This window comes from Terrapene carolina, unplaced genomic scaffold (genome assembly GCF_002925995.2).
Source record: "Terrapene carolina triunguis isolate 2854851 unplaced genomic scaffold, T_m_triunguis-2.0 Scaffold130, whole genome shotgun sequence".
Classification (NCBI taxonomy): Eukaryota; Metazoa; Chordata; order Testudines; family Emydidae; genus Terrapene; species Terrapene triunguis.
The window spans coordinates 1,650,601-1,677,316 of NW_020664481.1; the positions used below are offsets into that span (position 1 = coordinate 1,650,601).

The window sequence follows — 26,716 nt, forward strand, 5'->3', positions numbered from 1 at the left end:
GATCCCTCTCCAATTTACTGGCAGACAGGGCCAACAGGCGCATCTCTGTGGGGATTCGTGGGCACATCTGCAGCCATCGCGAGAGGATTTTAAAGTCATTTGAAATCTGCCAAGGTTTTCTTTGAACTCCTCCCCTCTGGCTCTCCCTGCTTTCTGGCCTCTGTTCTGCCCCGGGAACACAAAACCCACAACTTCCCAGAACCTCCTTCTTCACTATTAGTGCCAAATTAGTGATTTTAAAATATTAGGGGAATTAGCAGAAGATTAGTAGCTGGAATTAGGCAGCCTATGTGAAGGAAGATTTATTGCATAAATAATGCACGCAGTAACAAGCATCAAATCACTGGCTTGGCAAGTCCTTCCAGCAACAAGGCAGCTGCAACCTTGCCTCTCCGTGCCAACCACGTGCCCGAAACCTGGCAGAACTCTGGGTACCTCACAAAGTTTTGAAGAGTGGATTTTACATGAAGTGGCAATAAGGATTTTGATGAGTTTCTGTTGTTCCGTGTGTGACTAGGAGGGGCATTGATCTTGTGTTCTCTCTTGTTCCAAAGTAAGTTACCAAAGATGATCACACTAATACAGGCCCTTTGCAGGAGTAATTCCTCCTGCTGTAGATTTTGGATGAGTTAAAATGCCTTGGGGCCCGAAACTTTGAACAAGGCCCTTGAACAGGGCAGGTGCAATGGACTGCAGCACTCGGCAGATAATTCCACTGTTTTGCCTTGTTCCAGTTATTTGAGAGACATGCCCAGTGTTTGGCAAAGCCCTGGATTTCTCAGAACATATCATTCTAAAGCGCTGTTGTGTAGCATTTTGATCACTTTGCTAATTGCCCTCAGAGTATATGTAATCAAACCCTTTGCGGTACAGAGGTTATAAAAGAGAAGAACACGAACAGCTCTAGAGACGCGAAAAGCACCGCTCTGACTGCAGAGAAATCTGAATCTTTAATTAAAACAGTCACACAACAATTACAAAATATACAAGTATTTTCCAAACTCCCCAAAAACTATCAAGCCACAGTAAAGAATATTCCACATGTTAATTATCTGAAGCAAACCAGGTACATGTTGATTCCACTAAGTCTAGGCTTTAATCAAAGTAGCAACTGGTGGTACTTGGTTTTTGGAAAGGCCCAAGGTGTTGTTTCAATATTCCAGGTACGAAGAGAAACATTGTTCAGGCCTCTGCAGTCAAGCCGGAGCCTGTCTGTTTTTCAGGTGGGAGAGGTATAAATGCAAGGGACTCTTCCAATCTGGCTTCACTGACTCATGCTGATAACACAAGAAGATCCTAACGAAACAAGTAATCAAAAGTGCTTAGCTCAATTCCTTACACAAACATTATTTGTTTTTGTTTTTTCATACACGGATCTATTCCTTTGCCTGATATTCCCGTCAGTGGAATCCACTGTAGTGAACTTCCAGCAAGACTGACTGTGGGAAGACCTGACAACGTGAATCCCATTAAGGCCAGTTATGTGGGTCCCTGTAAGAACCCGGTGTCCTGCTCGTGTTGAGCAGAGAATCCAGTCAGTAAGGTGAGATGTTACCTTTGAAAAATTGCGTTGTCCCTGCTCCAATGTTGGGCCATATTGAAACATTTTCTTTTCAAATAACAAACACAGGCTTTCTTGTAGCGAACTATTCTGAGAATCTAGGGGAAAGCAGGACTAATGAGATGGTACAGGAAAAACAAACACTTACTTCAATGACATCAATATCAGCATTGCTAAAGTCGATGTTCATCAGTTTGGGGAGAGGAATGCCTCCTCCTAACACACCTGCAGATAAGAACAGAAATCAGACTTCGCTTTCCATTGTTTGGAGTCATTGTTTAATTTCGCGCTCTGTTCTCAGCTCACTCAGTTGCAATTAGCCTTACTATGTTTTTTTTAAAACTAACTCTCCATTCATTCAGATCACTGCAAGCAAAGCAGAGTTCTGTTGTGAGTCACGTCACGGCACCAGGACTTCATTGCTTTTGCAAAATATACTACGCTACTTTTTCTAGCACACTACGAAATAGCAGTCATCCAAATAGATGCACAAAGTCAATTCTGCAATGCAGTGTGTCTGCTTTGTTTTATTATTGTGTTTATTCCTTCACGGACAAAATTCAATCATCTGCCATGGGTCTCACCATCTTTAGTGCAAATTAGCTCCAGTAGGTTCTACTGTGTGCAGCGAACGCAAATTGAAAACATATAAACCATTATATTGTGTGCAGCTGAGTCTGGTGCAAATGAGCATCTGAATGAAAAATAAAGCCGTCCTTACTGTTCACTGCTGGCAGGAAGGCAACATCAAAAATCTTGCCAACCAGCGACTCCCAAAGTGAGACCTGCATCAGGGACAGAAGTGATTTAATGGAGATGCTTATTCACTAAACGATGGACCAGGATTCAGATTTCAGTTACATGGGGTCAATGCGTCTCTTCTGGATTTAACGACAACAGAGTCTGGCCCATCGCCTACTCCAGAGTCAATGTACTGTAGCTCAGTCCCTCATGTGTGCTGCAGAATCAGAGTGCTGCACTTTTTCATGGATTATGCAGTCATTATTTGGTCCAAAATTAATGCCATTCCTGAGATCAATTGGCATTTAGCGCTAAGTGATTCTCTGCAATTAACCTTCTCTGGAAGTCAAACAAACTTTAGCTTCAGTTAAGCTAAGAAATGAAAATCCTGTGATTGCTCCTGAATTTTCCTTCTGTCCTCTCTATTAGAGTGCGCTGTGTCTCCCCCATCGCTGGGGAAGCTAATGAGATGTTTTTAGCACAACTTATGGAGATCAAAACACCCCTCTTCTCTAAAGAATGAAAGAGATGGAAAACTAGGTGGAGAACTTAAGGCTACAAAGCAAACAGTGTTAATACAGAACACTTTTCATTGTGGAATTAACGTAAGCATTAACATAAGCACTTTTAGTGATCAAAAGTCTTCAGGAATAGTAGTGAGTGAATTAAATAAAGGTAATTACTGCCCCACTCACCATTGTCCCAATATATCCCAATGTTAACAACACATTTATCATACCCACGTCTTACAAACGGTAATTTACAGTATTTGCATGAAGATTGCCCATGGATCATCCCATGAAATAAATCCATCTCGAGGCAATAGAATATATTGTATAAAAGTGACACCAATTTTACATTCTAATCAACCCTTGTATTGCTAGAGCCAATATTGGTTAGCACGTGGCCTCCTTCAGTGGATTGCACACGGTGCTGAAGCAACCTATGCTCTTACATCAAATTTGCCAATGGAGGAGGAAGCCAAGGAGAGACGAGTCCTGCAGAGAAAGGAAAAGAGTCAAGTGAATTTAATTTTACCAGCAACTTCCAAATGGGCACAGCTCTAAGAAGGTGCTGTGTGAATTAACACACAGGGTCCTCTTTCCTCCCCCTCCCACCCTGAACACTGAACTAAGGCTAAGACATGATGAAAAGCTTCTTACTTGTCAAGACTGACACTGATCTTCAGTTTGTTGTTTTCAACAGAAAAGTGGGCCAACAAAGCAGCATCCTGCAATTAGGAAACAAAAGTCAGTCAGTCAGTCTCGGAAGCTGGCTTTTTCCTGCCTTCACTCATGACGGCTGAAAGCAGCCACTCATCTCAAGTGTAGAGCAGAGATGTGTGTGCCCTCAATTGGTGCATCCCATTGCAGAGGAATGAGAGCAGCAGATTTGACCCTCAAACAACCGTCCATTGACAGAACTTGTGAGACTGCAGAGGGAGTTTCAGTAATTGTGCTGTGGCTAGTTTTCAATACGTACAATATTTAGAACACACAGGGACTGGTGGGCATCATTGGGCTGGGAAACCAACACTTCCGTGGTAGCCGTGAGTTGTATCCAGCCTTGATTTTTTTTCAAGGTCACCCTGGGAGTTTCAGGGACTGTAACTTTCAGCACCAGTGGCTGTGGCTCAGGGAACTTCTGGTAAACCTGTGGAAATTCAAGAACATAGGTGTGGAGTTCCAGGGAGCAGGATTGTAACACCTAGGCTGGGCTGTATTATGAAATCAGGGTAAGCAGGAATTCCATGCAATGCAGCTAGATTAATTTCAGTACATACAGTTAACTGTGAATAAGGTGGCCAGATTCATTATTGCTTTACTCCAGGTGCAACTCCATTGATTTAAATGGATTAAACCCGGAGTAATGCTGAGAAGAACCAGGCATAGTGAATGCATCAACCACTGAAGTCCATGGCTGAATTGAGAGCATCACCTGCAGATCAGGGCCTGTAACTATCGTGTTATGACAGATGGGGCAGCTCCATTGCACCACCAGAACAGTGCAAAGAAGCCACCTCATAAGCCCAGTTCTAGCCCACTGTGTTTTGGACTTTAGAGTCTGATTTAAAGTCCACTGAAGTCAATGGGATTCCTGCCATTAGCTCCAGTGGGCTTTGGATCAGGCCCTTAATAAGCAAGGGAAAGGAAGTGGATTTCTCTATCTTCTCTCCCCGCCCCCCACAAGGGAAAGGAAGTGGATTTCTCTATCCTCTCCCCCACCTCATTTATGGCCCCCATCACCGGAGTATTTGTTGTAAAGTATAACACTAGAACTCACTAACCGCAGGAACCAGGGCTCCAAGGGTCGATGTTGTTAGTGGAGGAAGCTCAGGAAACTGTGACAAATAAAGAAATAATTCAGTGACCCGTATCCATCATGTGACCCGTGTCTACCCCTTTCTTTGCAGCATTAACAACACACCTGGAGCGTTAACCAGATAATCCTGCATTTTTCATTTCTCTGCCTGAGTAAGTAGCATTCCTGGCGATTGAGAATTTGCTGCTAAAACCTTATATACCCACTGCCATCCCACATTAGCCTATCATCTCTTCTTAATTCCAAAGCTAAAAAGGGTTAGTGAAGTCCCCACGTGGCTGGTTTGCTACTCACCATTCCATCAGAGATGTCTAGATCAAGAGCCCCTTGCTTCTGCAGGAGCGATATTACAGAGCCAAGGAAGTTTACAGAGAGCCCAAGCTGGGAGGAGGCAGTGTCTGCCATCTGTGGCATTGGTGGCATGGGGACAGCTTCTGGTTTGCCCAGTGGGTAGTCAACGAGGCCTCCTGCTACCCGCCCAACTACAGTCTGAAAGCCCAGAAGAATGAGTTAGAAACTTCCAGAAATGCTGCACATGATATTTTTGTTTGATGCTAACTTTAGGTTCATTTGGTTAGGAATTGACATGAAATAATTTCACGTTTAACTAACTCTGGATCAGAATCTGTTAGACAGCTGTTCTGATCTCTCTCCAGAATTTTATTAATTAAAAAACAGGAGATTGTTAACAGCTGGTGTGATATAGGGTCTGATCCTGAGCCACTAAAGTCAATGGGAATTTTCTCCAATGGCTTCAATAGGAAGACGATCAGAGCACAGAGAGCACGACCTAAAGCCATTGTCGACGGGAGCCTTTCACACAGTGAACAACAGCTTCCAGTGAATTCACTGCTCAGGGGCCAGTGGGGTCCCCTAGGACTCCCCCCCCAAACTGCAGGAGGATCAGTCACTGCAACGACAAGAAACATCACAGTCTGTGGGTACAAATGACAAGAACAGGACTTACATTTAAATCAACTTCCAGAAACTGGCCAGTTACTAGCGGAAGGCTTGATACAGTATACTGGATGCTTCCCAGTACACCCAGGGGCACCAGGGCTGCATTGAAATAGAAAGAAAGCTAGTGATCATCATTTGGGTTTGGATGCAACTCTACGTCCTACCACCACTATCACCCACAAACATCCCTGGGCTCAGGTGTTCGGAACAGCCAACTCAAACACCCTGCAGAGAGTCCCAGAATAGCTCTTGGCACCAGGCAGTACTGTGGATGGAGGCTGAGTTCCTGGCCACCAGTGTGTTCCATTGCTGGAAGTGGAGAAGGACTCCAGCCAGAACAGCCCTGAACACCCCCCCAGCACTGGGGGAGTCTGGAGCCAGACCCAGAGAAATCCACATCTCAAAAGTGAACAAAAACCGGGACCTTCTGGAAAGGGGATATCCAGATCCAATTCCAGATATTATCTTAGGGTAAATGATGCCCCCACTTGGTGAGTGCAGAGGTTCTCTGGCTAGTGGAGAAAGGCTGGGGAAAGGGAGGGATTTGGGGGGCTGAAGGGGGTGTATGCATAGGAGGCACTACCCCGTGTGAGGTGGCGTTCTGCTCTGTGCCTGCCCCCTATATGTAGTGTGCAGGGTCAGAGCAAGGGAGCTCCTTGAAGGTCTCATGTCAAGGGGCAGAGAGGGTATGGATTTAATGAGCACCTTTTGCCCCGAGGATTCATTGTCTCCTCGGGTCTGTGTATTGTGCGAATAGTCCCGAGGGAACATGGGGAACGGACCTGGCGCTTGGGGGAAAGAGAAGCAACGATACCACCAGAGACTTACAGTTCACGAGGCCGAGCTCATCGTTGACAAGGCCGAGGACAACGTCGACCACCGGGCACAGCTGTAAGAGTCAACGCTTTGGTGAGGCGTTCCCAGGAACCAGGCTCTCTCAAAGTCAGACTGGCGAACGCAACTGACAGCGTAGCAACGTGTCACGGACAAATCAAAACCCTTTAGTGCAGTGCCTGTGGCTGGTGTAAATCAGCATGAATCAGCTGAGGATCTGGCCCCTGGAGCTTGCTACACGCCGTTCCCCGTACAAGGAAAGCCACCATTCATGTTAATTACAGATGGGCCAAAGCTGGATCCTCGAATCCCAAGCCCTTCAGAGGAAGGGGACAGGGATTCACACACCCCAGACATTAAACTAGCCAGGAAGATTATTAAGAGCTATGAACAGCTTGAGTAAATTGGCTCAGATACTCTAGCCCAGAATTTCAAAGGAAGGCACAATTGATCCATCCGCTGGATATGAGCGTGGCCCATCCTGAATCGCCAGACATCCCAAACCAGCGCTGCAAGCGCAGACAGGCAGCTAGACATGCCCTTAACAGACTTCTGGGATTCTGTAGGCACCAGGCATGGGGGCTTGATCCTGCTCAATGGAAAAACTGTCACTGATATGAATGGGGCAGGACTGGGGCTGTGATGCGCATTTTCACAGGCTCACTCATTGCTCCCTCAGTAAATTTGCCCCTTTACGTATCAGGCTCACTCTAAGCTCAGAGTTTTCCAAAGAAGGGATGTTTTCAACAGAGCTGGTACATTCTCTGATACGTCATTAGTGTAGAATTGGAGCTGGACCCAAACCAAAACTCTGGCCCCAAAGACCCTGTACTTTGAAGGAATGGTGGGTTTTGAATACAAGCCTAGGTCAGGATTGAAACTTTACTAATGGCTTCTGCTTTTATAACGGGCTGAACCAAAACGTTGGATCTAACCTCTAGGGTGTATGAAAGCTGAATGCTAGAGCCTGAACCCCTCTCTTCTGCGGATTTATTCTCTTCTCCCTTCTTTGTGAATATCAGGGAGTCAGAAGGAGAATCAAGGAGCAAATCGAACTGTTTGGGAAAGGGCTACTCTTTACATTTCTCGAAGATCGTCTAACAGAGGATAATTTTTTGAGAAAGATTAAAATATTTGCTTGTTTAAAACATTCGAAAGACATTTTGGAGCACGGCTGTAGTTACGTGAAGCGCTAACATACTCTCTTTTTGGACTTACCAATTCGGGAAGCAGTCTGTTAAGGACCCGCGCCAATAAATTATCCACAATTGGGAGCAGGCTGAGAAAAATAAAACAAGAGGATGAAAAATGTTGGAGAGGAATAAAAGTATCTTGTTGAACAACAGAACAATGGATTAATAGTACCCAATGAGCACTGGTGTGGACCTCTGGAAGTAACTGCCCTGCCAATAAGACAGCAGTATAAAGCAGTTACGTGCTTTGTGGAAATTTTGATTTTGAATGCTGTGATGAACCAAATTCTCATCCCATGGAAGCAAACGAGAGGTTTGCCACTGAGCTGTATCTACTACGTTTTAACCTTTTTTAAGTATTCACGTCTTTAAAAGAAACGACCTTGTCCCAGGAGGGGACTGTGCTGTGTCTGTGAAATGTTGTGTATCTCAGAACACACACAGTGGTAAAGGAATCCAAGCGCAGAATAGGAAATATAGACGTATTTCCTTATGGAATAACTGGAGCATCTCACACACCACTCTGCGGTAACTCTAGTAAGTGCCAACTTTTCCGTAGCGACCACTGTACTGTAAATGCATATTGAGTAACCCCCAAATAATATTGGTTTTGTTAATTGCATATGTATGTGACCAGCTAGATCCTTAACTTACCACAATGGCCACTATCACACATGCAAATTAGGCACAAAAATGTAAACACATTTTAATACATACAGCTGCATTTGCAGTTCAGAAGATATGGCCCTGAAGGTCATCAGTGCATGTTCATAATACCATCAGCACTATGGTCAGTTTAAAATCCCTTTTGCACCTACCCTCTAAGGATTCTGATTTTAATACCATCGAGAAGGGTATCGCAGCTCTCAATCACCAGCTTGGGGTAGCCTGTGCCATCCATGGTCAGTCTGACTTTCGACGTGATGTTCACTTCCACTGCAATGTCAAGCAAACCTAGGAGGCTGCACAAGATGACAAGAGCAACGTCAAGACAAAGGATCTCCTCCAAGTGGAGACTGATGGACTCTGTCCCCAACCAGTGGCTGCCTCCTGATACGCAGAAGCCTCCATCCTTTCACCCTTGCCCAGGGATGGACGCAGTCCCGCGGCAGAGCACAGGCACTGAAACCTGTCAATGCTTGGATATGATGGGAAAGACAGGAGCTTGCTACCTAAAATGGGGAGTGAGGGTAGCACCATGGCCCAACCTCCTCCCCAGTATAGCTGGCCAGGGTAGAGGGGAGCGCATCCCCAACGTCCTTAACAGTGTGTTGGAGCTGCCATGGCTCTGAGGCCAAACTCTGGCTGAGTCCGAGGGCTCCTCCTAGGCCTGCCTGCTGCATCAACGCCCGTCCCACATCCCTCTGCTTCTACTTCACTTCACAGGAGTTATAGAATCATAGAATGTCAGGGTTGGAAGGGACCTCAGGAGATCTAGTCCAACCCCCTGCTCAAAGCAGGACCAATCCCCAGGCAGATTTTTACCCCAGTTCCCTAAATGGCCCCCTCAAGGATTAAACTCACAACCCTGGGTTTAGCAGGCCAATGCTCAAACCACTGAGCTATCTCTCCCGCCTTTGGAGTCTGAGCCCCTTGTGTCATTCAGTGACTTGTGTTTGACTGCCCTCGAAGCTGACACTTCCCTCCGGAATGATTCCCCCACCCCCGGTCAGGGGCTAGAGAATGCCCAGTGGAGGTGCTGAATTTACTAGCTGTCCGGAGTGAATGAGACCCTACTCACCTCTTACCATTGATTGCTACTCTAGTATACAAGTCCAGGCGGACTCCAATCCCTGGTAGGAGTCTCACAGATACTTTGGGGAGCGTTAGTTCCACAATTCTCAACCTGCAGGATGCAAAGAGGGATCGTGAGCAAGTGACTGACTGAGAGGGCCAAGTCTCAAGAAACGACTTAGAAATGTAGCATACAAATGGTGTCTTCTGACATCCTTTAAAGAGCTTTTGAACTAACGCATAACTGTTTCAAAACTGTTTAAAGATACATTGCTCTAGGGTTACATTAGCACTTTCTCTAAAACAAGAATCTCAAATGGTTAAACAAGGTTTTAAATGATGCCCTCTGTGCATAGCAAAATCATGTCATCAGAATAATTTAAAAATGCCTCCACTGAAGTAATGTAAGTGCCAATGAAGACAGAACCTTAAGGAACCAAATTCTCTCAAAACCTAGCTCCCAACATACACATCTCTCAAGTCACCATGGGAACCTTGCAAACACGGTGATAATTGGATAGAAAAATTATACCCAGTAGTTCAATGTAGCTCTTGCATTTGTGCATGCCTATTTGCTTCCTGCTTTCAGCTGGTAGGGGTCACAGAAGTACTGAAATGCTCTTCAATATACTATCCTGGATATGTGACGTTACTGATGTAGTTTTGACCCTTCCAGAAGCAGGAAGCAGTGGAAATCTTGTGGGATTTCCAGCCCAATTTTTAAGCCAGAGAGGTTTCAACTCTGAACCTTCTAGGGTTTACCTACTGCTCCTGAGCCGTACTACATTATTGCCTGTGATCATGCAGTGGGCTCATTGCCACATCTGTGCAGAGACCTTTGCAGTGCGTTCCTTACCCTGTGAGCCCCTGGACGGTGCTGAGCAAACCTCCTTCCCCGAGGATACCAAGTAGACCTCCGTCACCCAGCAGACCTCCTTTTCCTAGCAATCCTCCAGCAACGCCATTGGGGGGACTCCCTCCAGGAACATAACCACCAGCCCCAGGTAGGCCTCCGCCATAAGCATTGCCACCACCGCCAAGGAGACCTCCGCCACCACCTCCACCAAGCAGGCCACCTGTAAGCCCACCAAGCAGCCCACCACCACCACCCCCTCCACCAAGCAAACCACCAGTAATCCCACCAAGCAGCCCTCCTCCACCGCCACCTCCACCAAGTAAGCCCCCAAGTAGGCCACCACCGCCACCACCACCAAGGAGACCTCCTAGCAGGCCTCCACCTGCATCTGGACCTCCACTGTCGAGTGGCACGTCTCCAACTGCGCCTTGGAGGGCATTGCCTTGTATCAGCGAGCCTGTGACAGCTGGAAACAATGCACCGGGTAAGTATTCAACAAATGGGAATCTGGCTTCTTTTGTACCGTCTGCCTACTTTATTTTAACAAGGGAGATGTCAGGCCACCTAAGCTCAAACCCTGGATGAATCAGAACTAATGAATTTTAGTTCTGACTTCTGAATATTCTCCGTAAGCATGGTTACAACCATTGCTTTGGCAACACATTAGAATTTCTCATTTCTGTCATCGTCATGTCAGCAAAGGGAATTCTGGACCTATTTGACACTACGGGGATGGGCAGCAGCAGAAAGACCTCTCTGTGAAAGACAGAGCAGGTGAATTTGCCTTCTGCCTGGATAAGCAGAATAACATTTCTTGCACAATCACAATAATCATGCATCTGGCACGCGTCCCAACTGCGTGGTCTCACTGTGCGGGTCAGTAGCCGTAGCATCTCTGTGTGCCTACACTTGGCGAGGGCCAGCCTCAAAGCAGGGAGCTATTGCTGTCATTGGATAACCCTCGGGGAGAGGCGAGTGACTGAGGCAGACGGGCCACCACTTCACTCTCTCATGGGCAGCCCTTGACTGCGCTGATGTCAGCCTGCCCATCTGCATATTGCCCTCCATGGCTGGGGTGGGTTAGCTGGGTACTGTCCTCCCCATAGGAGCGTGTGAGCCAGGATACATGTGACCTGGCTTTTTGACATATCTGCCTACTTCACTCATGTCCGGTTTTCCCATGTATTCCCTGCCGTACAAACCTGGTGGTTTTTCCCTTGCCAGGCATCTCGCCTGCTCTAACAGGCCTTACTGCTTTTTGTCTGCACAATAGTTTCAGCACCTCTGACGACTGCTATTATTTCTATTTCCATCTGTACCCCAAAGGCGACGTTCCATTGACTTACCATTGCCTATCACGCCTTTACCAACCCTGAGGACAGCGTCTGGTGCAGGCTGGCTTAGAGCTGGTGTCGGCTGGCTTAGAGCTGGTGTCAGCAGACCACAGAAGATGGCAATGCCCCAGCCCTTTAGCATCTTGGCGTCTGTGCCCTGGTGAGAACATTTCTGGTTAGCAATATGCCACGTCGTAAAAGGGGAAGAAACAAAGCTGCACCATGAAGAGAACAAGGAGTCCCAGGGAAATTCAGGACAGGAAAGTGGAGAAATAGATCATACACATGAACTGGAAAAGAGAGAAAGGAGTAAGGGGCCGAATTCTGCTCCCACTGGGCCTGATCCAAATCCCACTAAAGTCAATGGGAAGATTGCATTAACCATAATTATCTGGTGTTTGTTTTCTACCAAAATATGGCATACTTATACCAGGATTACAAAAGAAATTTAAAAATAAATAGCAAAAGTTCTTCACAGCAGTATTGTAAGGACCATGAGCACAATGAAATCATTACAACTGTGCTCTCCAAAGACTAAAAGCACCCTGTACCAGCCTCATGCCTTTCTTTACCTGACTTTATCCCGAGTTTTAAAGGTGGTGTTATTCTTGCTTTGCTTCGCTCTTGATCAGCCAGAGGTTCGGTAGCTGTCCATAGCAGCCTTGTTCTCGCTGTGCTCCGCGTCTGAAAATATAGAAAAGGCAGGTCTTATATAGCAAAAATCTGCAGTGGCGAAGAGGAAAGCAGCCTAAATGGTAAAAGGTGGGATAATGGCTTGAGTGTAAAAAAGATGTTTGTGGTTTTGACGGATTCCAATATAAATAACTGTCTGTAGATCTGGAAACGCTATTAAGCAACAGGTATCAGATACAGCCCAGGTTAATCAGCCAGTGCTGTTAGCATTCCAAGGGCTAATGCACACGTCCCCAAGCACACACCGGTCATTTGCTAATATGACAGGTCTCCTGCTCCCACAGGCCCGATCCTGCAAACTCTTGCTCATGTGACCAGCACATAAAAGGGCGACAGACGGGGTTGGACCAAACAGCCATTCCGAATTCAAACACAGCGTGATCTGTGCAGCCCGGGACTCACCTAGCTCGGCTGAGAGCTCACTGGAGACCAGAGCTTTCAGCTGTGACTGCGGAGAGTAAGGCACCTGCACCATGTCTGCGTATGTAGATATGTGGCCTGGTCCTCACAGATGCTGAGCATTGGCAGCTCCCATTGACCTGGGACAATCAGACCCCGCTGAAAACCAGCCACTGATTTAGGTGCCAAAATGTAGATTTTGGTGCCCAGCTTTAGCACCCACTTTTGTGACTGCACCACACAAAATTGCCAGCTGGCCATCTCTATGTATGTATGTGTGTGTGTGTACATATCCCAGAGTCTGGGGCACAACTGTGGCCATTATTTGTTTGTTTAGATTTCTAAGCATCTCAGACAATCAGTGCCCAGCCGGTTCGCTGGATGCTCTTCCATCGTTTTAAATGTACAATCCCATCAGCCACTGAACATCCCACTCGAATAACCACCCCTGAATTGCACATTCAAGTCTGCACATTCGGATCTCAATGGCTCAGAGATAGTGTCAGCGCCAGGATTAGACTAATGAGCTCTAAGCACGTGTCTACACTGCAATTTAAAACCTGCAGCTGGCCTGTGCCAGCTGCCTCGGGCTAAGGGGCTGTTTAAGTGTGCTGTAGACATTTGGGCTTGGGCTGGAGGGTCCCAGAACTTCTACACTGCAACTAAACAACTCCTTAGCCCAAGCCCCACCAGCCTGAGTCAGCGGGCATGGGCCAGCCACGGGTGGCAAATTGCAGTGTAGACAGACCCTGAGTGCCCAAAGCAGGGTCAGCCCACCAGGGCAAAGCTTCCTTTCATGCAAATGTCACTGGCTGCTTTTCGTCTCTTTGTTGTCTGTTATGCACAGTTCATGTCGGAAAAACAAATGAAATCCCTCACAAACAAGACACTAAGGCCCCTGATAACCTGCCCATGATGAGCCCAGCACAACACCATATGGTGCTGAACGCCAGCTCTGAATCACAGAACAACGGCATCTGGAGCCTGCATGGGGAACAGTCTCCGGGAAAGCTCAGAGGGAGGTTTATGTCCTTAAAGTTTCAACCTGAGAAGTGTTTCCTGAAGATTATCAGCAGTTTCTACAGCCTCCATCGTGTTACTGATAGAACTGACGCCTTCCACAGACATCGACAAGTCCCTACCCAGTGAGAAATTGAGATTTAATGTCAGCTACCAGCTTAAATTGCCATCAGCTCATAACGATGCTTTTGTCCTAGTCACCTGAACGGTTAATACCTTTGAGATAAAATCTTTTGTTAGATCCCAGCTAGAGCAGTCAAGTATATCGCACAATAAGGGAAAATATGTTTTCAAACTAAGTAATCAGGTCATCAACTCAGCTTATCCATATCAGACTCTTGGGATATAATTACCACCTTCCTGGACTCCCATTAAGTGCAGCTCTGGGAAATGCCAGTGGATGTTGTTACAAGAGCAAACATTTTAAATAATGGGCCATCTTCCTACAGAAAAAGGAACGTCTCTTCACTGATACTCTCAGCTCTGCTTATAGGCCACCTCGGTGAATCACTGGCAGATTTTCTAAGTTTAAGTGCACACGGTGCTCTGAACTTTTGTCAACAACTGCCACCATTGCATGTGCAAAGTAGGTAATTGTGCATGCAAATTACCAACCAGTACTGGGCAAGCAGTGAGAAAATTACTTGCCAGAATGTTTGTGAAATCTGAATCATAATGCAATTCCGAGTCGATCGTCCTTTCTTTGCTGGTGTTGCTTCCCCATAAACATTAGTGTGACTGGGTTTTGACCCTGCGTGTCACTGAAGCCCTGTCAAGGTGGGTGCGGGAGGGAAGGGACGAGCCATACAGGGAAGGTGCTACACCCCGTTGGCCTGCTGGAGAGCAATGCCACAGCAGACCCAAACCGATCCATGTGGAAGGGAAGTTTCATTTGGGGCTGACAGAGGAGGCGGCCATGTTTGTGCAGATGCCCTGACTCCCTGTGCAGGGGATACAAGGTGGCAATGGCCACTAGTCCAACATGTGGGCCAGAGACCCGACCATGCAGGGAGGATGCTGCAGCCCTGCTACTTTCACAGACACTTTAAATGCCCCTTGAGGGACAGAATAGTGTCCTGCACAAAGGCCAGTCGCTTGGGTTTGTGCTGGGAGGGTGAATTGCTCTATAAACGATGCCATAACCAGAGTGGAGGCCCCTGGGAGCTGGAGAGGGCATACTGGGTTATTGAGCTCCCAGAGGGCTGTGGAATAGACAGCAGTGTCATTCAGATGTTCATTTCTGGAATAGTTAAGTGCCAGTAGAACAGTGCAGCTGCCTCCGTTCCTTCCCAGGACAGACGGTGTCTCAGCTCTCCGGCTCGCAGCACAGAGATCTTCCTTTTGAAAACAGATTTCTGGTGAAAGCCAAGGAGTTTCCCAGCCACAGAGGGAGGAATTTCCAGCCAGACGATTTAGCAAATGGGCCACTTTCCTGTGCAGGGTTTTCTCCAAAGCGCTAATGAGCGGCAGCGTGACTACCTTTCCATTTCCTCCACCCCACCACTTTATAGGTCTCTGCGGCAACACGGACGTTAACAATTCAGGGCCAGATCCTCTGCTGGTGTAAATTGGCGTAAGCTTGAGACACATCAATGGCACTATATGCAGTGTACACCAGCGGAAGCTCTGGCCCATGGGCACTACTTCTGCACATCTCCAAAGATCCCCAGGGGTTGAGCCGGAGCCTTACCTGGTGTAAATCTGAGTCGTTCCATTGATTTCCGTGGCTCTGTGCTGACGTGACCGGCCTGTTCTCTCCCCAGCCGCTCCCCGTAATAGCTGGGAGACAAACTAGAAGTTGCCTCTGTTCAGTTTGCACAACACACGTATTCAGCTGGACCTGTGACGTCCAGCTTGTGAAAGGGCATTTTCAATAGTACCTGGTTCAATGTACCCGGGGAAGGACGTCATCTAGGGCCATATTCGGTCATCTAGGGCCATAGCAACTCCAGAAACCCAACTGCGACTGAACGTGGCCTGAACGTGGCCCCTGTATACTAGGAAGGATGGTCTAGTGGGTAGCGGCACTAGATTGGAACTCAAGAGACCTGTGTTCGATTCCTGACTCACCCCCAGACTGCCTGTGTGTCTTTGAGCAACTCACTTAGCCTAAGCTCCCCACCTGTAAAATGGGGACAATACTGACTGTATGAGGACTGTGAGGTGCTTAGATACTACACTGACGAGGGCCATGTGAGCAGAAAGGCTGTACTCCAGGGCACAGGAATTGCTCCCACTAGGGTAGCATCACTGCTGAAAGAGGGCAGAGAGGCTAGTGCAGACACAGAGGTAACATTACCTACAGCTATGCGCGGGAACTGAAACCTTCCTACGGACACTGTCGCATGTGACTCATTGGTGCACGGACATGCGGGGCGTTGCCTGATTGGTGAGGAAGGGCATTGTGACAGTGCTGCGGGCTGGCACTCTGGTCATTATTAGTACTAATTAGGCCCAGCCTCCCTGAGAAGGCCTAATTGTACAGAAGTGTACCTGATTACCAGGCCAGATTGTAGGGTTACCAACCCTCCAGGAATTAAAGATTAATCTTTTAATTAACAACTATGTCATATGATAAAACCTCCAGGAATATGTCCAACCAAAACTGGCAACCCTACCAGATTGGGGCTAATTAGCCCATTAGCAGGGAAGCTGTATGAAAGGGCACAGGAAGGCTTGCTAAGGGGGGAAGAGAAGGCTAGGAGAGCCTGGCAAAGGCAGTCCTGAGTAGGCCCCCTTCCCCACCCCGCTTTTGGAGAAGGGGTTAGAAAGTTGAGATGCAGGTGTGGAGACACTGCTACGTTTTGGGAGGAGGGATTAAAACACTGTCACTGAACTCCCCAGTGGTGTTTCCAGAAAGAAGGCTCAGAGCAGTCGGAGTTTGTGGAAGGGAGGAGTGGCCCATCGCAGACATGCATTTGGGGTGGCTCAGGCATTGTGCTGAACTTCAGAAATGTGACCCTTAACATAGCCGCCTAGCAAACTATTAATGACGGCTCCCCTTTCCCATCAGAAGCTCTTAGTTATTGTCAGATGCAAATTTCTGTATTCGTTGTGTGGCAGTGGGGGTGAGGGGAGCATTCTGACAACCCGAGTCTTACAGCAAAGGAACAAAACCACATCAGGAATGCTGAGGCAATGAAAGCTTTTATTGAAAGGGTAACAAGAAGTGTAAAGCACAAAGCAGGGCTCTCGGCTCCAAACTCTCCTGAAGCTTAAGCTGACTGCAGAAGTTTGCTTAGAAAATCCCAACTATTTTCAACCAATTAAGCAACAATTTCATTCCTACTAAGTCTTTTCTACAGCTTGATTCAATGATCAGAAGCAGAACAACATTTTGTTTCTATCGTCATAGCCTTGACTCAAAGTGTCAGGGGGAACAAAAGGAAGGAAGTGCAGGGTTCTTCAGTCGTGAATTCTCTCCTTCATCCCCGGGCGGTCCCCAACACTCGCCCCTTGTGGGAGGGTTAGGCCAGCGCGTTAACCGATAAAGCGTTCTGTGGGAAAGAGAAGGCACTCGTTCAGAGAATTCAATTTTCTTAGTGGGATTTTCACCAACTTTTCTAACCTGCGCTAGAGGGTCCATTTAAAGAATTAGCAATGGTTAATGGGTGCTACAGTACCAGTATGTAGTACATTGGGGTTAATGGCCCTAGTTTTGATCACAAGTGGAAATCAGATGGAGGTTTAAATCCAATCTATAGCAAACATTTAATGTACCCACCTCACAAAGCTACTACATGGGTTAGTATAACTCATCGTCTCATCTCAGGAGACAATTTGACTAGAACAGGATGGGGAGTTACAAACTATCACCTAGAGTAAGGTTAGAAGATTTGACAGGACATACATGTATGAAATTGCGACAGTATGCGGCTCCTGGTTGCACTGTGAAGATTTAGCATTATGTCCCATTCAGTGAGAAGACATTTGTTTCTCAAATAAAGCGGCAGGGTTTGTAAGGTTTTACCATGCCGACAAGGTGGAACATTTCAATTGAAGTCCTTACTTTTAGAAGTGGCCTCTAATTTTCTACCGTATTTCGCACCTGCACTAATTGTGTGTACAATTTTGTGGACACAAAGTATATCACTTAATTGTCGGAATACTTGATTGCAGCAGCTTAGTCAACAAAGTACTATAAAATAGAAGAAAAATGTAGAGAGAAATTCAGAGGCAGAGTGAGGCTCTTCTTGAAAATTCAGGACCATGACTGGCAGGGTCTAACAGTATGTTATTGCGAAGTCTGAGGACGTGAGAATCCAGAAAAAGAGACCATCATGAAACTCTACAGGAAAACAACATGAAGAAATGAGCAAACCCTTACATTAATGACTTTGACAAGACCATTCTCCCACTTCAGGTTGAGAAGATTAGGCAGAGGAATTCCCACCGCCAGGGCACCTGAAATAAACAAGCAGAAACTATCAGCCTTGTGCTAAACCATGTGGTTGTAGCCAATGAGGAAAGACAAGAGAGCTCTGAAACACTTGCGGGACTCTCAGAAGACTCAAATATAAAGACCGTACCATTGATGAATGGCACGTATGCAGCATTGAGTATGTCACTGATTAATGGTTCAAGAAGTGCAACCTGCAATGGAGAAAGAAGCATCTTAGTGACCACATATTTTAGAACTGAAAAAGAGAACGTCTGCCCTTTCATTGTGGAGACATTGAATTTGATCCATTCCATCTCCGGATCAGAATGTCCCCCCACCTGCCAGCTGTTTATCATAGGACTGTTTTTAGTAAGCAAGACAATCATTTCTCGGGTTGAGACATTCCCATTTCACAGATCACAAGAGGAGGGCAGCTCGTGACTCAGTTCCCTGCTGGGCCCCAGACTGTCAAGTCACTTCATTTCTCTGTGACTCTTTTCCTATAAAATGGGGATGATAGCACTTCCCCACCTCGCTGAGGGCTGTGAGGGTAAAGACCTTAACGATTATCAGGTGCTCAAATACTACAATCCTAGAGGCCATCGAACTCTCTCATATAGATAGAAGGTGCTGAACGCGAGGTGCCTTCAGTAAGCTCCCTGTCAGGATCCCAGTTAGTCCAATCTGTGAGGCCCCTTTTTTATTTTAAGTGAGCATCAAGAGTCCGGAGATTGCTTCAGAATCTCCCACTTGCTTTACACCTAATGCCCCGAACTGCTGTTCTCTCCCCACTAGAGATGCCACAGGCTAGGTGTTAGCTTATGGAGATCAAAGCTTCCTTTGCTCTAGGATGATGCCTATAAGGGTATAAAACTGAGTGGTGTCAAATTTATTAAGCAAATTCTATCAGTGCAGGACACTCGGAGCTCTTAAAATGCAAATCTTAGGCAAGAGTTTCCCAACTTTTTCAGGACTGAAAGCAGGTGTGTTAATCACAGAAATGACTGACAGGTAATTATGCTCCATTCCCTCCCACCCTCTCCTGCAACCTTCACAAACTCACAAGATGCTCCCAACGTGTGAAATTAATTCATATATTCAAACGCAATTCTTAGAAATCAGAATGGCTTAGTGTGAATGATGATAGAGGAGTCTATTAAAATAACCCTCTCCAGGAGCAGGAGAATACCAGCGTTTTCTCCCACAAGAAAAGCTTGGAGACCAACACACATTAAAACTTTTGTTCCTTATTCCCTGGATACAGTCTCCATCATTATTGTACTTTGTTCAGTGGGTGTGTCATGAACTTACATTGAAATTGCTAATTAGCGAAGAAGCCAGTCTGAGGCCGACTCTACAAAAAATGGAAAAAGTCAAGACAGAGTCAAAGACTATCCTGTGCGATATCAACTTCCCCAGTGTCTGCATAGCCGGTGGAAAGACATTAGTAGATCAGAGAAAACTAATATTTCACTGGGATGGCAACACAGTTACACACACAAACAGTTTATCATTAAATCAACAGACATGGAAAATCTAGGGTTTGACCTACCGGTGCCTGATCTCTGCAGACTATAACATATTGTAACAATACGATGAAGTCCAACTCTAATCAAGTCTTTGAATGTTAATGAGATGCCCATTTGGCCCCTGAATTTGTCTTACACATGTACAGAAACAATTTTTGTGAAAACCAAGCTGAAAATAGAGGGACATTTTTCAGTAACCAAAGCTCCCTAATTATTTTTTATTCTTTTCAGAGTCCACATTTCAAATATCTGTCGTTACCGAAGTGAGCCCAGGGAATCTACTGTAAAGAATTATCAACTCTTTGTATTGAATTTAAATTGTGCATTTCCATTTAATCTTGTCTGGTTCACTGCCTGTTGTTCTCCTGAGGAATATTCCTTCCGATATGAATGAGGCACAAGGGACGAAGCCCCATTTACCTTTCCAGAGCTACAGAGATGCGGAGTTTGTTGTCTGAAATGGTAGGCTGGACACTCAGAACAATATCCTGCAATTAGAGCAAGAAAATAAAGCAAATTGATTCCTTCCTCTCCCATTTCCAAGATTGAAAACAAAACCCCAAGTCACCTAAACTTGTTATCTTTATACGTACAGCATCCAGAACAAAGAGAGACCGCTGGGGTGAAGCTGAGGGGGAAACCTCAATGGAAGCAGGGAGGCGCACCATGACTTTCCCATTTTGCACCGACACTGCAGGCGTTTCCAGAACTCTGATCTTCAGCAACAGTTGCTGTGACTCCGGCAGCAGTTCAGAGACCTGTGCAAAGTCACCAGGACTCAGTTACAGCAAGAAGCAGAAGATTTTGAAGGTAAGAGGGATATGGCAAAAAAAAATCTGAACAAAATAAAATCGCTGACCTCAGGAATGAGTGCGCGAAGGGCAGAGGCTGTCAGCGGGGTGTCACTGGGAAGCTGAGGGAGAAATACGAAGCTGAATTGCTTCCAAGAAATGGATCATGCATAAACCGTTATCCCTGGTAATGTTTCTTTGCTCAACCAATTCTCAGGGTTGTTCTGCTGGCAGCAGATCATGCAAGTAGCAGTTTGCTGAGATTATGCAGCTACAGTGGATGATGCAAGGAGAATTGTGTGGCCCAGATTCATCTCTGCTGCCACTTCTCTGACTGCTCCGGGGCTGAACCTGACCCCGAGCCGTTAATTACTAGCAAGCTGACATCCAGCGCGTCATTGCCTGGATTCTGCAAGTCCTTGCACAGGGAGTTGCAGGACGCCTATGGTTGCTATGCCCCACACAAGGCTGAGCTACGCTACGTGTGGGCACAGGTGAGTTGATTTGTCAGTCGTTTGCAGTGAGCAGAAGTCTCAAGCGTCTTGTGCCCTTACTCTTAAGAGCACAGAGTAAAAAACTTGCAGGGTATGGGCAGAAAATGGGCTTGTCTCAAGAGTCAAGGGCTTAATTGCCAGCGAGGGGGGCAGCTGGACTCTCCCCCTATGACCTTACTGCTACTACTAGATAGAGAGAAGTCAGTGGCCATGCAGAAGCCCTCTCAATAAGGCAGGATCAGGTTCCCCTGCTCACCTTGTGTTCACATGTGCAGCACCCCACCCCTGTGCTGTGCACGCTCAAGCCCCGTGTGTTATCAAAATGCACAAGGCAGGAATCTTATCCTAACGAGTCAAACTGTTCCTAGGTCATTTGAGAGCAAAACTAGAGGAGGGGGCCTAAAGGTGGCATGCCTGGGCAGAGGGCTCAACGGAAATGGCTCCCGTCCGGTTTGCCATGCTCACCGTTTGAGCTGCAATGTCTGTGCTGAGTTTCCCAGGCGCCAGCAGCAGTTTGAGCACTGAGCTGAGGAGACACACTGACAGGCCAAGCTGGGAAGGGCTGGCCACCACGGACGGCAGAGATACGGTTGCTGCTGAGCACGTGGGATCGTCCACTCTGTGGCCAAGCAAATCCTCAACTACAGCCTGAAAGAAAGTTTAGAAGGGGCGGGGGGGACATCCATAAAGCTCCCTACAATGAAATACACTAGTCATGAAGCCAATATCATTGCGGCCACACTGTATAGTAAGATTCCATTCATCACTAGTTTATAAATGGTCTATGCACAATTAATAGATGGTTTAATAAATAGTTAATCAATTGTGAAAACATCCAACAGATCAATAGGTTGCTTATAGCCATGGCTTACAAACGTCTGATATCCTCTACTGATGGCCTTATAACCATCAACAACACATACGACTGATGTCCGTAATATGTTTGTAACGTCTATTAGCCATCTATCAACTCTTTATAAATGGAACCTTAATATCAAGCGTGACCATTGTTGCTTTAGGAAATGCTAGCATTAGGTGCTTCTGATTGAAGATCAACTTAACATTGTTGTATTAAACTAGCAAATATTTAAGCTGCTGTTCATCTCTCATACCCGACCATCAAGCTTTAGTGTATGATGAAGTCTATAGCGAGTGAGGACGTGACAGTCACTGGGCTGCAGTCCACAGCCTCTTTGAACGAGTCCTCTGCTGCAGGCAACTGGGAAACAGGGGGCTCCTTTGAGAAATCGTCACCACACCGAAGGGGATCACAGGGACCATCCGGCATTGCAGACTCAGGGCTGCGCACGCTAAGGAAAGTGACAGCACTTACATTTAAATCCAGTTTGATCTCCGCATCACTGACCACGGGGAGGCTCGCTAAAATGTACTGGAGTTTTCCTACCACACCCAGTGGGACCACGGCTGTAAGGAGACAAAGAGTCTCTTAAAATGGAATGAAGGGGAAGTGCCCCTACTCTCTGTTCCTGTTATTTGTTATTTGTTGTATTCTCATCGCACCTAGGAGCCCAGTCAGGGACCAGGACCCCACTATGGTGGGCGCTGTGCAGACACAGAACAGACAGACAGTCCCTGTCCGGAAGAGCTTACACACAAAGTATTTCTGGATATCCCCAATCACCCTATTCCCAGCAGAACACGGCTGAGGGCAGCAGTCCTTGAAATGACCCGCATTGGGAAGAGAACATGCAGAGAAACACCCAGCTGTGGCGCTGGGTCCCTCTGAGCAAAGCTGTAGGAACTGGCTCAGAACTGAGCTGTATCGCTCTCTCAGGTATAAGTGGCTCTTAGGATGGAGAAGTCGCAGGCTCCCTGTGGGAAGTCCCAAAGCAGCCATTGAACTTTCCCAGTATCTTCTCTATCAGAAACTTTACAGAGTTTCCCCCCCACATTGGGAAGGTTTGTTTCCCATCCCCTGTTCTTTGGATCATTCGGTTCTGAAATAATCTCACCTCCAGCCCCAGAGCACTGATTGCTTCTACAACCTACGTTCTACGGCTGCCCCTTTTGCTGCAGGACAGCTTAACAATGGCTTAAAGATTTAGAAAACCCGGTAGATCCTTTAGGTGAAATACTCTTGTAAAATCAGATCCTTTTTCATATTGGGCAGCTACAAAGTGCTGACCTGGACCAGGGAGGGAATATTTTGGAACAGGAAGGAAGGAGGAAGTGACCACAGACTTACAGTTCACGGTGCTCAGCAGAGGGTTCACGGCGTTGAGCACGGTATCAATTAAAGGACACAGCTGTAACACACAGGGAAAAGATCCTATTGCACGAGACTCTCCGAGTCACTGGATTCTGTCCCAGGCTGTATCATACTGGTACAGTCATAGGACTATTGCCGGTTCATGGACTTGGCAAGAAGCTGCCGTAATGCAGCCCAGGAAGTTCATTGCCTGCATGGGGAAGCCTCTTAGAAGCCTCCTCCCTCCACACCCTCTCTGCTGACAAATGAAGGACCAATGCTGACCTCTCAGAAGGGGTACAACTGTGGTGCACCAAGGGGTGCAGAAGCTCACCTCTCTGCCCAGTGCTTGTCATGAAGCCCATCCCTCTATTAACTTCTGCACGGGATAGTGTGTGGACCCTCTGAACCCAGGTGAGCTTCAGCCCAGGGACAAGATTTTCACAGCTTATGTGCACAAAATGCACAGTTAATTCATGCACACATTGACTGGGAATGCGGACTGGAGTAAGTGAGCATGCAGATAGCTGGGCACATGACAACATGCTGTTGCACATCACAAGGGCCCAGTTTTCAAAATGGTGGGCCAGCCCCTCCTTGGGGGGTGAGCCTTTACTCTCAGGAATGGTCCTTTCTCCTGAGAGGAGCCCCAATGACTTAGTGCAATAGGGACCACTCAGCTGACTACGTGTTTGCACATTTGGGCTTCTCAGGAATCACTTTGATCCTTGCCACCATTGCTTTGCAGACTTACCACTCCAGGAAAGAGGTTCCCAAGGGCCTTGTTTAGGACAGCTGGACGTAGTGGGAGCGCACTAAACAACAGAAGAATAGAAAATTAGAGGTGATGCGAGCTAGTAACTGGAAAACAAACGTAATCAGCACAAGAGAAATCGAACTGCTTGCTCGTAGCTTCACGCTGCCCTCCGCACAGCACAAGGCTGGGATTTTGTTCTGAAATTAAGAGCTAAGAAAGAAATTCAGGATCTGGCCCAATATTAGGATTAATATGCATCCACGTATAGTGCAGCACAATGCAGAAACTCTCTCGTTTGGCCATTTGAGCCAAACCTTCGAAAGAAACATTTGTTCTAGTCACAGGAAACGAATACGGCACTGAGGTATCTTAAGTATCAAACACAAGAATTAGCGAATTTATTCTCTTTGAAGAGAATAGTAAAAATGGCTGGTGCCAGCGCATCTATGGCGCACTGTCATTGCGGCACAGCAGATATCTGTGGTACCCACTTGAGGAGCCGAACGTTAACAAGCTGCGTCTTGCAGTCTTCAACGATTAACTTGGGGGCGCCCATGTCATCCTGTGCCAGTCTGGCTCTTGCGATAATGTTCACGTCCACCTGGAGATTGAGCACCTTAGCTAGAAGGCTGAAAGAAGACGGAGGAATTAATTGCATCCATCTTAACAATCGCCCCTGCTGACTGACTCTACGAAAGAGGGCCGGCTAATGGTATCTTCACAGGACGTGTCTACATGCTAAACTGGGGGCTCTCCGATTAACTCACCACTGTTTTACACTATCCTCTCTCTGTTATTTCTGCGCCATGTGAACTTTTAAAGGTGGAAATATGGTTAATAAATGACACCTGCTGATATACACAAGCCTGTGAAAGAAACGATTCTGTCCACACAGAGCCAGGAGGAACGCGTCCTGGTCTGAGTTTTCTCGCGTTGCACTCTTCTGCTTTAAGACTACTCACCTTTTGCCTTCAATTAACACTTGGGTGTTGACGTTCAGCTGGACCCCCACTCCTGGCAGGAGCTTCAGCGATACTTTGGGGAGAGTAAGTTTTTTAATTTCCAGCCTGGAGAACAAAAGCGAACAAGAAGTAGGCAATAAAACGGTAGTGCTGAGGACACGGACACTCCATAGCCCAGCGTTCGGCCCCTCAGCCAGCCAGTCCCCCGGAAGTGGCTTCATGAGCTAGAGGGGTTTTCAGCCTGGGAGTTTAAGCTACGTTTTCACAGTGCTTTAATTCCACTGTGTGCTGGGAACTCTCCCTCCTGCACAAGTAGAACTGGGTACAGGGTTTTTTTCCTTCAAGGGCTTACACTAGCTGTTAATACTTTAAAACCCCAAAACGGAGGGGAAAACCCACCAATTGCGATTCCAGCGTCATGCTTGACAGAGCAAGGAGTGAGCGATGCTGCCTCAGGTGTCACCATTGGGTGGTTATGAAGCACACGTAGGTTCATCACTTATTGAGTTGCTCATATTGACAGTAATGGGTCATATTCTGGACAGGCGAGTGCATAGGCACATACCCAGAAACATCGTCTCAGTACCACATGGGACAAATGCTCGCTCCAATCTTAGATCCCCAAAAGATCCTGGGGAAGCTGCCCCACTGCTCCTCTCTGACTCGGACCAGCAGAGGGATGTTATTGGGGGTGGCCAGTGGGTCGGGGTGCGCAAGTGGATGATCAGGGCTGACAGAGACGAACGCAAACAGCACTTCCTACTAGATTATTCTCTCTCTCTCTCTCTCTCTCTCTCTCTCATTAGAAACATATTGGAATAGGGAGGGGAGGGGACTGCTCATATCCAGAATGGGGCCGGACATCAGCGCTGCCTTTTGCAACATCTTTGTGCTCCTCGTTGGAAGCTGGTTATGCCAGTTCCCCCCTCCCACATTGGGCAGAAATCAGCCCAGGGTTTGTTCACGGACACCTGGGCTGCCCCCTGACTTACTTTGTGAGGTCAGTACCCAGCAGATTTCCCAGGTTCAAGAGCCCTCCATCGCCAGCTGACACCGTTCCTAGCACACTGTTGAGAATGTCGCCTCTGTGGAGCACATTGTCTATAACTGAAGAGATGACCTAGTGGTTAGAGGAGGTAAGGTGGGTTCCACCCCCAACTGTGTAGCCTGGGGCACGTCTCCTCCCCTGCCCGTGCTGCGCTTTCCCCATTTGTGAAGTGGGTTTGGTGATAGTTTCCCACCTGGGTAAAGCCCTTTGAAATCTTTATAAGTGCAAGAATGACTCTGATTATCCTTGTCACTGATGCTCAGTGACTTTGGTACTGCCCACAGCTTTTCTGTGTAGGAGCAAATAAAAGGAAGGACAAAATGGTTCAGAAAATCGTAATAAATCTGACCCCTTCCACAACACTGAATTGAACAGTATTCTAATAAAACTTACTTTTTCCTAATCCATTTGCATTCACGCTGGAAAGAACCTGAGTAGCACCATCTAGTCCTTGAGATGGGGTCAGCAGGCTGCCAAAGAGGAGAATGGCCCAAACCTTTAGCATCTTGGCTGTGGTACCTGTGAAAAGCATTCCCAGTCCATTAAACATCAGAGGATGATGATCAGGAACCGGAGACAGGACATGGTGCCAGACGGGATTAGAATAGACAGGGAAAGAAGCCAGTTGCACAGAATGAAGGGGAAGCAGAGAGAAAGGAGAAAGGCATGGCAGAGGGGATCCATTTAGGCAACAAGCAGATGAGTGGCAATAGGTACTTGTGGCCAACTCCTGATTCCATTGAAGTTAATGAAGTAAAATTACCCTGGATTTAGAAGAGACCAACATTTGAACCTTCAGCGGATGACTTCCATAATGGAGCCATGTGACAGGAGCGAGCAGTTATCCCACTTTCCTTACTCCCTCGCCTTAGGATAGTTGCGTCATTTTCCTCATTCC

At 46.9% G+C, this 26,716-nt stretch overlaps 2 protein-coding genes across 2 annotated transcripts; both read right to left on the reverse strand.

Moving 5' to 3' along the window:
• Positions 1-1,272: 1,272 nt before the first annotated feature.
• On the reverse strand, positions 1,273-12,703 carry LOC112117483 (BPI fold-containing family B member 4). The gene is made up of 16 exons (XM_024215433.1): positions 12,631-12,703; positions 10,374-10,667; positions 10,202-10,295; positions 9,353-9,457; positions 8,430-8,573; positions 7,637-7,697; positions 6,413-6,473; positions 5,592-5,683; positions 4,919-5,113; positions 4,590-4,643; positions 3,785-3,955; positions 3,466-3,533; positions 3,258-3,300; positions 2,283-2,346; positions 1,710-1,786; positions 1,273-1,296 (listed from the first exon to the last, which is right to left on the reverse strand). Exons 1-16 carry the CDS (start codon positions 12,701-12,703, stop codon positions 1,273-1,275), a joined length of 1,620 nt encoding a protein of 539 aa, XP_024071201.1.
• A 4,411-nt stretch (positions 12,704-17,114) lies between these two features.
• Positions 17,115-26,323, reverse strand: LOC112117494 (BPI fold-containing family B member 3-like). The gene is made up of 15 exons (XM_024215443.1): positions 26,212-26,323; positions 25,763-25,877; positions 24,771-24,875; positions 24,300-24,437; positions 23,806-23,866; positions 23,049-23,109; positions 22,176-22,267; positions 21,308-21,490; positions 20,417-20,470; positions 20,151-20,315; positions 19,978-20,045; positions 19,340-19,382; positions 18,177-18,240; positions 17,975-18,051; positions 17,115-17,144 (listed from the first exon to the last, which is right to left on the reverse strand). Exons 1-15 carry the CDS (start codon positions 26,321-26,323, stop codon positions 17,115-17,117), a joined length of 1,368 nt encoding a protein of 455 aa, XP_024071211.1.
• Positions 26,324-26,716: the final 393 nt, after the last annotated feature.